General features: G+C 55.9%; 1 protein-coding gene across 1 annotated transcript in view; it reads left to right on the forward strand.

The window, feature by feature from the left end:
* Window positions 1-328: 328 nt before the first annotated feature.
* The window catches only part of LOC140368051 (potassium voltage-gated channel subfamily V member 2-like), a 42,612-nt gene continuing 29,944 nt past the window's right edge, over window positions 329-12,996 (forward strand). Inside the window, exon 1 of the mRNA XM_072454913.1 lies at window positions 329-442. Coding sequence (XP_072311014.1) covers window positions 329-442 — 114 coding nt within the window. The remainder of the gene's footprint in view (window positions 443-12,996) is intronic.

Here is a 12,996-nt window from a genome sequence, read left to right on the forward strand (position 1 = left end):
CTTCCGTCCCGTTTGCGCCCATGAGCTAGTGCAGGAGGACACTCCTCAGGCAGGAGGACACTCCACTCAGGCAGGAGGACACTCCACTCAGGCAGGAGGACACTCCTCAGGCAGGAGGACACTCCTCAGGCAGGAGGACACTCCCCTCAGGCAGGAGGACACAGTCCATCAGGACCAGAACCACAAGAACAGTTTCTTTCCCTCTGCAGTTGAACTCATGAAGACTTCTGAAGACTAACTCAGCAGAGCGACTCAGGAGTTAGTAAGTCATAGTCCATTTATGCTGATAAAGATTTCACTTTGTCCCACACTTTGTCCCACACAGGACATGAGCCCGGACATCTATGACATTTACGCAGAGTACGAACACGAAGAGGACGAGGAGCAGTTCCCTGTGTCCCCCAACAAACACTTCACCCTCAACATCAATGTGGGAGGGACGGTGAGTGTCCTCTTGACCGTGGGAGGGACAATGAGTGTCCTCGTGACCGTGGGAGGGACGGTGAGTTTCCTCTTGACCGTGGGAGGGACGGTGAGTGTCCTCGTGACTGTGGGAGGGACGGTGAGTGTCCTCGTGACCTTGGGAGGGACGGTGAGTTTCCTCTTGACCGTGGGAGGGACGGTGAGTGTCCTCGTGCCCGTGGGAGGGACGGTGAGTTTCCTCTTGACCGTGGGAGGGACGGTGAGTATCCTCGTGACTGTGGGAGGGACGGTGAGTGTCCTCGTGCCCGTGGGAGGGACGCTGAGTGTCCTCGTGACTGTGGGAGGGACGGTGAGTGTCCTCGTGCCCGTGGGAGGGACGGTGAGTTTCCTCTTGACCGTGGGAGGGACGGTGAGTATCCTCGTGACTGTGGGAGGGACGGTGAGTGTCCTCGTGCCCGTGGGAGGGACGGTGAGTGTCCTCTTGACCGTGGGAGGGACGGTGAGTGTCCTCGTGACCGTGGGAGGGACGGTGAGTGTCCTCGTGACCTTGGGAGGGACGGTGAGTTTCCTCTTGACCGTGGGAGGGACGGTGAGTGTCCTCGTGACTGTGGGAGGGACGGTGAGTGTCCTCGTGCCCGTGGGAGGGACGGTGAGTGTCCTCTTGACCGTGGGAGGGACGGTGAGCAACCTCGTGACCGTGGGAGGGACGGTGAGTGTCCTCTTGACCTTGGGAGGGACGGTGAGTGTCCTCGTGACCGTGGGAGGGACGGTGAGTTTCCTCGTGCCCGTGGGAGGGACGGTGAGTGTCCTCGTGAACGTGGGATGGTGAGTGTCCTTGTGAACGTGGGGCGGTGAGTGTCCTCGTGACGGTGGGAGGGACAGGTGAGTGTCCTCGTGGGAGGGACAGGTGAGTGTCCTCGTGGGAGGGACAGGTGAGTGTCCTCGTGAACGTGGGACAGGTGAGTGTCCTCTTGAACGTGGGACAGGTGAGTGTCCTCGTGACCGTGGGACAGGTTAGTGTCCTCGTGACCGTGGGACAGGTGAGTGTCCTCGTGGGAGGGACATCGTTAACAGGGCTGCGACCTCCAGAGAAAATAAATTCTACACAAACTAAGAAGGTTTTTTCAGGTCCAGGAAACATTTGATCTTTTATCGAATATTTAGCGAACAGACTTTTCCCTCGTTCTCATTTCATAACGAAGTGTCGCAGCTGAAGTGTCGTAGTGTCGTAGCGGAAGTGTCGTAGCGGAAGTGTCGAAGTGTCGTAGCGGAAGTGTCGTAGCGGAAGTGTCGAAGTGTCGTAGCGGAAGTGTCGTAGCGGAAGTGTCGTAGCGGAAGTGTCAAAGTGTCGTAGCGGAAGTGTCGTAGCGGAAGTGTCGTAGTGTCGTAGCGGAAGTGTCGTAGCGGAAGTGTCGAAGTGTCGTAGCGGAAGTGTCGTAGCGGAAGTGTCGAAGTGTCGTAGCGGAAGTGTCGTAGCGGAAGTGTCGTAGCGGAAGTGTCAAAGTGTCGTAGCGGAAGTGTCGTAGCGGAAGTGTCGAAGTGTCGTAGCGGAAGTGTCGTAGCGGAAGTGTCGTAGTGTCGTAGCGGAAGTGTCGTAGCGGAAGTGTCGTAGTGTCGTAGCGGAAGTGTCGTAGCGGAAGTGTCGAAGTGTCGTAGCGGAAGTGTCGTAGCGGAAGTGTCGAAGTGTCGTAGCGGAAGTGTCGTAGCGGAAGTGTCGTAGCGGAAGTGTCAAAGTGTCGTAGCGGAAGTGTCGTAGCGGAAGTGTCGAAGTGTCGTAGCGGAAGTGTCGTAGCGGAAGTGTCGAAGTGTCGTAGCGGAAGTATCGTAGCGGAAGTGTCGTAGCGGAAGTGTCAAAGTGTCGTAGCGGAAGTGTCGTAGCGGAAGTGTCGTAGCGGAAGTGTCAAAGTGTCGTAGCGGAAGTGTCGTAGCGGAAGTGTCGTAGCGGAAGTGTCGTAGCGGAAGTGTCGAAGTGTCGTAGCGAAAGTGTCGTAGCGGAAGTGTCAAAGTGTCGTAGCGGAAGTGTCGTAGCGGAAGTGTCGAAGTGTCGTAGCGGAAGTGTCGTAGCGGAAGTGTCGAAGTGTCGTAGCGGAAGTATCGTAGCGGAAGTGTCGTAGCGGAAGTGTCAAAGTGTCGTAGCGGAAGTGTCGTAGCGGAAGTGTCGTAGCGGAAGTGTCAAAGTGTCGTAGCGGAAGTGTCGTAGCGGAAGTGTCGAAGAGTCGTAGCGGAAGTGTCGTAGCGGAAGTGTCGAAGTGTCGTAGCGGAAGTGTCGTAGCGGAAGTGTCGAAGTGTCGTAGCGGAAGTGTCGTAGCGGAAGTGTCGTAGCGGAAGTGTCGTAGCGGAAGTGTCGTAGCGGAAGTGTCGTAGCGGAAGTGTCGTAGCGGAAGTGTCGAAGTGTCGCAGCGGAAGTGTCGTAGCGGAAGTGTCGAAGCGGAAGGGACGAAGTGTTGCAGCTGAAGTGTCGTAGTGTCGTAGCGGAAGTGTCGTAGCGGAAGTGTCGTAGCGGAAGTGTCGTAGCGGAAGTGTCGTAGCGGAAGTGTGGAAGTGTCGTAGCGGAAGTGTCGTAGCGGAAGTGTCGTAGCGGAAGTGTCGTAGCGGAAGTGTCAAAGTGTCGTAGCGGAAGTGTCGTAGCGGAAGTGTCGTAGCGGAAGTGTCGTAGCGGAAGTGTCGTAGCGGAAGTGTCGTAGCGGAAGTGTCGTAGCGGAAGGGACGAAGTGTCGTAGCGGAAGTGTCGTAGCGGAAGTGTCGAAGTGTCGCAGCGGAAGTGTCGAAGTGTCGCAGCGGAAGTGTCGAAGTGTCGTAGCGGAAGTGTCGAAGTGTCGTAGCGGAAGTGTCGAAGTGTCGTAGCGGAAGTGTCGAAGTGTCGTAGCGGAAGTGTCGTAGCGGAAGGGACGAAGTGTCGCAGCGGAAGTGTCGTAGCGGAAGTGTCGAAGTGTCGTAGCGGAAGTGTCGTAGCGGAAGTGTCGTAGCGGAAGTGTCGTAGCGGAAGTGTCGTAGCGGAAGTGTCGTAGCGGAAGTGTCGTAGCGGAAGTGTCGTAGCGGAAGTGTCGAAGTGTCGTAGCGGAAGTGTCAGTGTCGTAGCGGAAGTGTCGAAGTGTCGTAGCGGAAGTGTCGTAGCGGAAGTGTCGTAGCGGAAGTGTCGTAGCGGAAGTGTCGTAGCGGAAGTGTCGAAGTGTCGTAGCGGAAGTGTCGAAGTGTCGCAGCGGAAGTGTCATAGCGGAAGTGTCGAAGTGTTGCAGCGGAAGTGTCGTAGCGAAAGTGTCGTAGCGGAAGTGTCGTAGCGGAAGTGTCGTAGCGGAAGTGTCGTAGCGGAAGTGTCGTAGCGGAAGTGTCGTAGCGGAAGTGTCTTGTAGCGGAAGTGTCTTGTAGCGGAAGTGTCTTGTAGCGGAAGTGTCTTGTAGCGGAAGTGTCGTAGCGGAAGTGTCGTAGCGGAAGGGACGAAGTGTCGTAGCGGAAGTGTCGTAGCGGAAGTGTCGAAGTGTCGTAGCGGAAGTATCGTAGCGGAAGTGTCGTAGCGGAAGTGTCAAAGTGTCGTAGCGGAAGTGTCGTAGCGGAAGTGTCGTAGCGGAAGTGTCAAAGTGTCGTAGCGGAAGTGTCGTAGCGGAAGTGTCGAAGAGTCGTAGCGGAAGTGTCGTAGCGGAAGTGTCGAAGTGTCGTAGCGGAAGTGTCGTAGCGGAAGTGTCGAAGTGTCGTAGCGGAAGTGTCGTAGCGGAAGTGTCGTAGCGGAAGTGTCGTAGCGGAAGTGTCGTAGCGGAAGTGTCGTAGCGGAAGTGTCGTAGCGGAAGTGTCGAAGTGTCGCAGCGGAAGTGTCGTAGCGGAAGTGTCGAAGCGGAAGGGACGAAGTGTTGCAGCTGAAGTGTCGTAGTGTCGTAGCGGAAGTGTCGTAGCGGAAGTGTCGTAGCGGAAGTGTCGAAGTGTCGTAGCGGAAGTGTCGTAGCGGAAGTGTCGTAGCGGAAGTGTCGTAGCGGAAGTGTCGTAGCGGAAGTGTCGTAGCGGAAGTGTCGTAGCGGAAGTGTCGTAGCGGAAGTGTCGAAGTGTCGTAGCGGAAGTGTCAGTGTCGTAGCGGAAGTGTCAGTGTCGTAGCGGAAGTGTCGAAGTGTCGTAGCGGAAGTGTCGTAGCGGAAGTGTCGTAGCGGAAGTGTCGTAGCGGAAGTGTCGTAGCGGAAGTGTCGAAGTGTCGTAGCGGAAGTGTCGAAGTGTCGCAGCGGAAGTGTCATAGCGGAAGTGTCGAAGTGTTGCAGCGGAAGTGTCGTAGCGAAAGTGTCGTAGCGGAAGTGTCGTAGCGGAAGTGTCGTAGCGGAAGTGTCGTAGCGGAAGTGTCGTAGCGGAAGTGACGAAGTGTCGTAGCGGAAGTGTCGTAGCGGAAGTGTCGTAGCGGAAGTGTCGTCTTGGAAGTGTCGTCGCAGAAGTGTCGTAGCGGATCGTAGCGGACGTGTCGTCTTGGAAGTGTCGTCGCAGAAGTGTCGTAGCGGATCGTAGCGGAAGTGTCGTCTTGGAAGTGTCGTCTTGGAAGTGTCGTCGCAGAAGTGTCGTAGCGGATTGTAGCGGAAGTGTCGAAGTGTCGTAGCGGAAGTGTCGTAGCGGAAGTGTCGTAGCGGAAGTGTCGTAGCGGAAGTGTCGTCGCGGAAGTGTCGTCGCGGAAGTGTCGTTGCGGAAGTGTCGTAGCGGAAGTGTCTTGTAGCGGAAGTGTCGTAGCGGAAGTGTCGTAGCGGAAGTGTCGTAGCGGAAGTGTCGTAGCGTAAGTGTTGTAGCGGAAGTGTCGTCTTTGAAAGTGTCGTCGCGGAAGTGTCGTAGCGGATCGTAGCGGAAGTGTCGAAATGTCGTAGCGGAAGTGTCGTAGCGGAAGTGTCGTAGCGGAAGTGTCGTAGCGGAAGTGTCGTAGCGGAAGTGTCGTAGCGGAAGTGTCGTAGCGGAAGTGTCGAAGCGTCGTAGCGGAAGTGTCGAAGTGTCGCAGCGGAAGTGTCATAGCGGAAGTGTCGAAGTGTCGTAGCGAAAGTGTCGTAGCGAAAGTGTCGTAGCGGAAGTGTCGTAGCGGAAGTGTCGTAGCGGAAGTGTCGTAGCGGAAGTGTCGTAGCTGAAGTGTTGAAGTGTCGTAGCTGAAGTGTTGAAGTGTCGTAGCTGAAGTGTCGTAGCGGAAGTGTCGTAGCGGAAGTGTCGTAGCGGAAGTGTCGTAGCGGAAGTGTCGTAGCGGAAGTGTCTTGTAGCAGAAGTGTCTTGTAGCGGAAGTGTCTTGTAGCGGAAGTGTCTTATAGCGGAAGTGTCTTGTAGCGGAAGTGTCGTAGCGGAAGTGTCGTCGCAGAAGTGTCGTCGCAGAAGTGTCGTAGCGGATCGTAGCGGAAGTGTCGAAGTGTCGTAGCGGAAGTGTCGTAGCGGAAGTGTCGTAGCGTAAGTGTCGTAGCGTAAGTGTTGTAGCGGAAGTGTCGTCTTTGAAAGTGTCGTCGCGGAAGTGTCGTAGCGGATCGTAGCGGAAGTGTCAATGTCGTAGCGGAAGTGTCGTAGCGGAAGTGTCGTAGCGGAAGTGTCGTAGCGGAAGTGTCTTGTAGCGGAAGTGTCGTAGCGGAAGAGTCGTAGCGGAAGTGTCGTAGCGGAAGTGTCGTAGCGGAAGTGTCGTAGCGGAAGTGTCGTAGCGGAAGTGCCGAAGTGTCGCAGCGGAAGTTTCATAGCGGAAGTGTCGAAGTGTTGCAGCGGAAGTGTCGTAGCGAAAGTGTCGTAGCGGAAGTGTCGTAGCGGAAGTGTCGTAGCGGAAGTGTCGTAGCGGAAGTTTCGTAGCTGAAGTGTCGTAGCTGAAGTGTCGTAGCGGAAGTGTCGTAGCGGAAGTGTCGTAGCGGAAGTGTCGTAGCGGAAGTGTCGTAGCGGAAGTGTCGTAGCGGAAGTGTCGTAGCGGAAGTGTCTTGTAGCGGAAGTGTCTTGTAGCGGAAGTGTCTTGTAGCGGAAGTGTCGTAGCGGAAGTGTCGTAGCGGAAGTGTCGTAGCGGAAGTGTCGTAGCGGAAGTGTCGTAGCGGAAGTGTCGTAGCGGAAGTGTCGTAGCGGAAGTGTCGAAGTGTCGTAGCGGAAGTGTCAGTGTCGTAGCGGAAGTGTCAGTGTCGTAGCGGAAGTGTCGAAGTGTCGTAGCGGAAGTGTCGTAGCGGAAGTGTCGTAGCGGAAGTGTCGTAGCGGAAGTGTCGTAGCGGAAGTGTCGAAGTGTCGTAGCGGAAGTGTCGAAGTGTCGCAGCGGAAGTGTCATAGCGGAAGTGTCGAAGTGTTGCAGCGGAAGTGTCGTAGCGAAAGTGTCGTAGCGGAAGTGTCGTAGCGGAAGTGTCGTAGCGGAAGTGTCGTAGCGGAAGTGTCGTAGCGGAAGTGACGAAGTGTCGTAGCGGAAGTGTCGTAGCGGAAGTGTCGTAGCGGAAGTGTCGTCTTGGAAGTGTCGTCGCAGAAGTGTCGTAGCGGATCGTAGCGGACGTGTCGTCTTGGAAGTGTCGTCGCAGAAGTGTCGTAGCGGATCGTAGCGGAAGTGTCGTCTTGGAAGTGTCGTCTTGGAAGTGTCGTCGCAGAAGTGTCGTAGCGGATTGTAGCGGAAGTGTCGAAGTGTCGTAGCGGAAGTGTCGTAGCGGAAGTGTCGTAGCGGAAGTGTCGTAGCGGAAGTGTCGTCGCGGAAGTGTCGTCGCGGAAGTGTCGTTGCGGAAGTGTCGTAGCGGAAGTGTCTTGTAGCGGAAGTGTCGTAGCGGAAGTGTCGTAGCGGAAGTGTCGTAGCGGAAGTGTCGTAGCGTAAGTGTTGTAGCGGAAGTGTCGTCTTTGAAAGTGTCGTCGCGGAAGTGTCGTAGCGGATCGTAGCGGAAGTGTCGAAATGTCGTAGCGGAAGTGTCGTAGCGGAAGTGTCGTAGCGGAAGTGTCGTAGCGGAAGTGTCGTAGCGGAAGTGTCGTAGCGGAAGTGTCGTAGCGGAAGTGTCGAAGCGTCGTAGCGGAAGTGTCGAAGTGTCGCAGCGGAAGTGTCATAGCGGAAGTGTCGAAGTGTCGTAGCGAAAGTGTCGTAGCGAAAGTGTCGTAGCGGAAGTGTCGTAGCGGAAGTGTCGTAGCGGAAGTGTCGTAGCGGAAGTGTCGTAGCTGAAGTGTTGAAGTGTCGTAGCTGAAGTGTCGTAGCGGAAGTGTCGTAGCGGAAGTGTCGTAGCGGAAGTGTCGTAGCGGAAGTGTCGTAGCGGAAGTGTCTTGTAGCAGAAGTGTCTTGTAGCGGAAGTGTCTTGTAGCGGAAGTGTCTTATAGCGGAAGTGTCTTGTAGCGGAAGTGTCGTAGCGGAAGTGTCGTCGCAGAAGTGTCGTCGCAGAAGTGTCGTAGCGGATCGTAGCGGAAGTGTCGAAGTGTCGTAGCGGAAGTGTCGTAGCGGAAGTGTCGTAGCGTAAGTGTCGTAGCGTAAGTGTTGTAGCGGAAGTGTCGTCTTTGAAAGTGTCGTCGCGGAAGTGTCGTAGCGGATCGTAGCGGAAGTGTCGAAATGTCGTAGCGGAAGTGTCGTAGCGGAAGTGTCGTAGCGGAAGTGTCGTAGCGGAAGTGTCTTGTAGCGGAAGTGTCGTAGCGGAAGAGTCGTAGCGGAAGTGTCGTAGCGGAAGTGTCGTAGCGGAAGTGTCGTAGCGGAAGTGTCGTAGCGGAAGTGCCGAAGTGTCGCAGCGGAAGTTTCATAGCGGAAGTGTCGAAGTGTTGCAGCGGAAGTGTCGTAGCGAAAGTGTCGTAGCGGAAGTGTCGTAGCGGAAGTGTCGTAGCGGAAGTGTCGTAGCGGAAGTTTCGTAGCTGAAGTGTCGTAGCTGAAGTGTCGTAGCGGAAGTGTCGTAGCGGAAGTGTCGTAGCGGAAGTGTCGTAGCGGAAGTGTCGTAGCGGAAGTGTCGTAGCGGAAGTGTCGTAGCGGAAGTGTCTTGTAGCGGAAGTGTCTTGTAGCGGAAGTGTCTTGTAGCGGAAGTGTCGTAGCGGAAGTGTCGTAGCGGAAGTGTCGTAGCGGAAGTGTCGTAGCGGAAGTGTCGTAGCTGAAGTGTCGTCTTTGAAAGTGTCGTCGCGGAAGTGTCGTAGCGGATCGTAGCGGATCGTAGCGGAAGTGTCGAAGTGTCGTAGAGGAAGTGTCGTAGCGGAAGTGTCGTAGCGGAAGTGTCGTAGCGGAAGTGTCTTGTAGCGGAAGTGTCGTAGCGGAAGTGTCGTAGCGGAAGTGTCGTAGCGGAAGTGTCGTAGCGGAAGTGTCGTAGCGGAAGTGTCTTGTAGCGGAAGTGTCGTAGCGGAAGTGTCGTAGCGGAAGTGTCGTAGCGGAAGTGTCGTAGCGGAAGTGTCGTCGCGGAAGTGTCGTCGCGGAAGTGTCGTCGCGGAAGTGTCGTCGCGGAAGTGTCGTAGCGGAAGTGTCGTAGCGGAAGTGTCGTAGCGGAAGTGTCGTAGCGGAAGTGTCGTAGCGGAAGTGTCGTAGCGGAAGTGTCGTAGCGGAAGTGTCGTCGCGGAAGTGTCGTCGCGGAAGTGTCGTCGCGGAAGTGTCGTCGCGGAAGTGTCGTCGCGGAAGTGTCGTCGCGGAAGTGTCGTAGCGGAAGTGTCTTGTAGCGGAAGTGTCGTAGCGGAAGTGTCGTAGCGGAAGTGTCGTAGCGGAAGTGTCGTAGCGGAAGTGTCGTAGCGGAAGTATCGAAGTGTCGTAGCGGAAGTGTCGAAGTGTCGCAGCGGAAGTGTCATAGCGGAAGTGTCGAAGTGTTGCAGCGGAAGTGTCGTAGCGAAAGTGTCCTAGCGGAAGTGTCGTAGCGGAAGTGTCGTAGCGGAAGTGTCGTAGCTGAAGTGTTGAAGTGTCGTAGCTGAAGTGTCGTAGCTGAAGTGTCGTAGCTGAAGTGTCGTAGCTGAAGTGTCGTAGCGGAAGTGTCGTAGCGGAAGTGTCGTCGCGGAAGTGTCGTAGCGGAAGTGTCGTAGCGGAAGTGTCGTAGCGGAAGTGTCGTAGCGGAAGTGTCGTAGCGGAAGTGTCGTAGCGGAAGTGTCGTAGCGGAAGTGTCGTAGCGGAAGTGTCGTCGCGGAAGTGTCGTCGCGGAAGTGTCGTCGCGGAAGTGTCGTCGCGGAAGTGTCGTCGCGGAAGTGTCGTCGCAGCGGAAGTGTCTTGTAGCGGAAGTGTTTTGTAGCGGAAGTGTCTTGTAGCGGAAGTGTCTTGTAGCGGAAGTGTCGTAGTGGAAGTGTCGTAGCGGAAGTGTCGTAGCGGAAGTGTCGTAGCGGAAGTGTCGTCTTTGAAAGTGTCGTCGCGGAAGTGTCGTCGCGGAAGTGTCGTCGCGGAAGTGTCGTAGCGTATCGTAGCGGAAGTGTCGAAGTGTCTTGTAGCGGAAGTGTCTTGTAGCGGAAGTGTCTTGTAGCGGAAGTGTCGTAGCGGAAGTGTCGTAGCGGAAGTGTCGTAGCGGATGTGTCGTAGCGGAAGTGTCGTAGCGGAAGTGTCGTAGCGGAAGTGTCGTAGCGGAAGTGTCGTAGCGGAAGTGTCGTAGCGGAAGTGTCGTAGCGGAAGTGTCGTAGCGGAAGTGTCGTCGCGGAAGTGTCGTAGCGGAAGTGTCTTGTAGCGGAAGTGTCGTAGCGGAAGTGTCGTAGCGGATGTGTCGTAGCGGAAGTGTCGTAGCGGAAGTGTCGTAGCGGAAGTGTCGTAGCGGAAGTGTCGTAGCGGAAGTGTCGTAGCGGAAGTGTCGTAGCGGAAGTGTCGTAGCGGAAGTGTCGTCGCGGAAGTGTCGTAGCGGAAGTGTCTTGTAGCGGAAGTGTCTTGTAGCGGAAGTGTCTTGTAGCGGAAGTGTCGTAGCGGAAGTGTCGTAGCGGAAGTGTCGTAGCGGAAGTGTCGTAGCGGAAGTGTCGTAGCTGAAGTGTCGTCTTTGAAAGTGTCGTCGCGGAAGTGTCGTAGCGGATCGTAGCGGATCGTAGCGGAGTGTCGAAGTGTCGTAGCGGAAGTGTCGTAGCGGAAGTGTCGTAGCGGAAGTGTCGTAGCGGAAGTGTCGTAGCGGAAGTGTCGTAGCGGAAGTGTAGTAGCGGAAGTGTCGTAGCGGAAGTGTCGTAGCGGAAGTGTCGAAGTGTCGTAGCGGAAGTGTCGAAGTGTCGCAGCGGAAGTGTCGTAGCGAAAGTGTCGTAGCGGAAGTGTCGTAGCGGAAGTGTCGTAGCGGAAGTGTCGTAGCGGAAGTGTCGTAGCGGAAGTGTCGTAGCGGAAGTGTCGTAGCGGAAGTGTCTTGTAGCGGAAGTGTCTTGTAGCGGAAGTGTCTTGTAGCGGAAGTGTCGTAGCGGAAGTGTCGTAGCGGAAGTGTCGTAGCGGAAGTGTCGTAGCGGAAGTGTCGTAGCGGAAGTGTCGTAGCGGAAGTGACGAAGTGTCGTAGCGGAAGTGTCGTCTTGGAAGTGTCGTAGCGGAAGTGTCGTCTTGGAAGTGTCGTCGCAGAAGTGTCGTAGCGGATCGTAGCAGAAGTGTCGTAGCGGAAGTGTCGTAGCGGAAGTGTAGCGGAAGTGTCGTAGCGGAAGTGTCGTAGCGGAAGTGTCGTAGCGGAAGTGTCGTAGCGGAAGTGTCGTAGCGGAAGTGTCGTAGCGGAAGTGTCGTAGCGGAAGTGTCGTCGCGGAAGTGTCGTCGCGGAAGTGTCGTCGCGGAAGTGTCGTAGCGGAAGTGTCTTGTAGCGGAAGTGTCTTGTAGCGGAAGTGTCTTGTAGCGGAAGTGTCGAAGTGTCGCAGCGGAAGTGTCATAGCGGAAGTGTCGAAGTGTTGCAGCGGAAGTGTCGTAGCGAAAGTGTCGTAGCGAAAGTGTCGTAGCGGAAGTGTCGTAGCGGAAGTGTCGTAGCCGAAGTGTCGTAGCTGAAGTGTTGAAGTGTCGTAGCGGAAGTGTCGTAGCGGAAGTGTCGTAGCGGAAGTGTCGTAGCGGAAGTGTCTTGTAGCGGAAGTGTCTTGTAGCGGAAGTGTCTTGTAGCGGACGTGTCGTAGCGGAAGTGTCGTAGCGGAAGTGTCGTAGCGGAAGTGTCGTAGCGGAAGTGTCGTAGCGGAAGTGTCGTAGCGGAAGTGTCGTAGCGGAAGTGACGAAGTGTCGTAGCGGAAGTGTCGTCTTGGAAGTGTCGTCGCAGAAGTGTCGTAGCGGAAGTGTAGCGGAAGTGTCGTAGCGGAAGTGTCGTAGCGGAAGTGTCGTAGCGGAAGTGTCGTCGCGGAAGTGTCGTCGCGGAAGTGTCGTAGCGGAAGTGTCTTGTAGCGGAAGTGTCTTGTAGCGGAAGTGTCTTGTAGCGGAAGTGTCGTAGCGGAAGTGTCGTAGCGGAAGTGTCGTCTTTGAAAGTGTCGTCGCGGAAGTGTCGTAGCGGATCGTAGCGGAAGTGTCGAAGTGTCGTAGCGGAAGTGTCGTAGCGGAAGTGTCGTAGCGGAAGTGTCGTAGCGGAAGTGTCGTAGCGGAAGTGTCGTAGCGGAAGTGTCGTAGCGGAAGTGTCGTAGCGGAAGTGTCGTAGCGGAAGTGTCGTAGCGGAAGTGTCGTAGCGGAAGTGTCGTCGCGGAAGTGTCGTCGCGGAAGTGTCGTAGCGGAAGTGTCTTGTAGCGGAAGTGTCGTAGCGGAAGTGTCGTAGCGGAAGTGTCGTAGCGGAAGTGTCGTAGCGGAAGTGTCGTAGCGGAAGTGTCGTAGCGGAAGTGTCGTAGCGGAAGTGTCGTAGCGGAAGTGTCGTAGCGGAAGTGTCGTAGCGGAAGTGTCGTAGCGGAAGTGTCGAAGTGTCGTAGCGGAAGTGTCGAAGTGTCGCAGCGGAAGTGTCATAGCGGAAGTGTCGAAGTGTTGCAGCGGAAGTGTCGTAGCGAAAGTGTCGTAGCGGAAGTGTCATAGCGGAAGTGTCGTAGCGGAAGTGTCGTAGCGGAAGTGTCGTAGCGGAAGTGTCTTGTAGCGGAAGTGTCTTGTAGCGGAAGTGTCGTAACTGAAGTGTGGAAGTGTCGTAGCTGAAGTGTCGTAGCGGAAGTGTCGTAGCGGAAGTGTCGTAGCGGAAGTGTCTTGTAGCGGAAGTGTCGTAGCGGAAGTGTCGTAGCGGAAGTGTCGAAGTGTCGTAGCGGAAGTGTCGTAGCGGAAGTGTCGTAGCGGAAGTGTCGTAGCGGAAGTGTCGTAGCGGAAGTGTCGTAGCGGAAGTGTCGTAGCGGAAGCTTCGTAGCGGAAGCGTCGTCGCGGAAGCGTCGTCGCGGAAGCGTCGTCGCGGAAGCGTCGTCGCGGAAGTGTCGTCGCGGAAGTGTCGTCGCGGAAGTGTCGTAGCAGAAGTGTCTTGTAGCGGAAGTGTCGTAGCGGAGGTGTCGTAGCGGAAGTGTCGTAGCGGAAGTGTCGTCTTTGAAAGTGTCGTCGCGGAAGTGTCGTAGCGGATCGTAGCGGAAGTGTCGAAGTGTCGTAGCGGAAGTGTCGTAGCGGAAATGTCGTAGCGGAAGTGTCGTAGCGGAAGTGTCTTGTAGCGGAAGTGTCGTAGCGGAAGTGTCGTAGCGGAAGTGTCGTAGCGGAAGTGTCGTAGCGGAAGTGTCGTCGCGGAAGTGTCGTCGCGGAAGTGTCTTGTAGCGGAAGTGTCTTGTAGCGGAAGTGTCGTAGCGGAAGTGTCGTCGCGGAAGTGTCGTCGCGGAAGTGTCTTGTAGCGGAAGTGTCTTGTAGCGGAAGTGTCGTAG

This window comes from Eucyclogobius newberryi, unplaced genomic scaffold (genome assembly GCF_026437365.1).
Source record: "Eucyclogobius newberryi isolate DKJ021-1_F unplaced genomic scaffold, fEucNew1.0.hap1 SCAF_2, whole genome shotgun sequence".
NCBI lineage: Eukaryota > Metazoa > Chordata > Actinopteri > Gobiiformes > Gobiidae > Eucyclogobius > Eucyclogobius newberryi.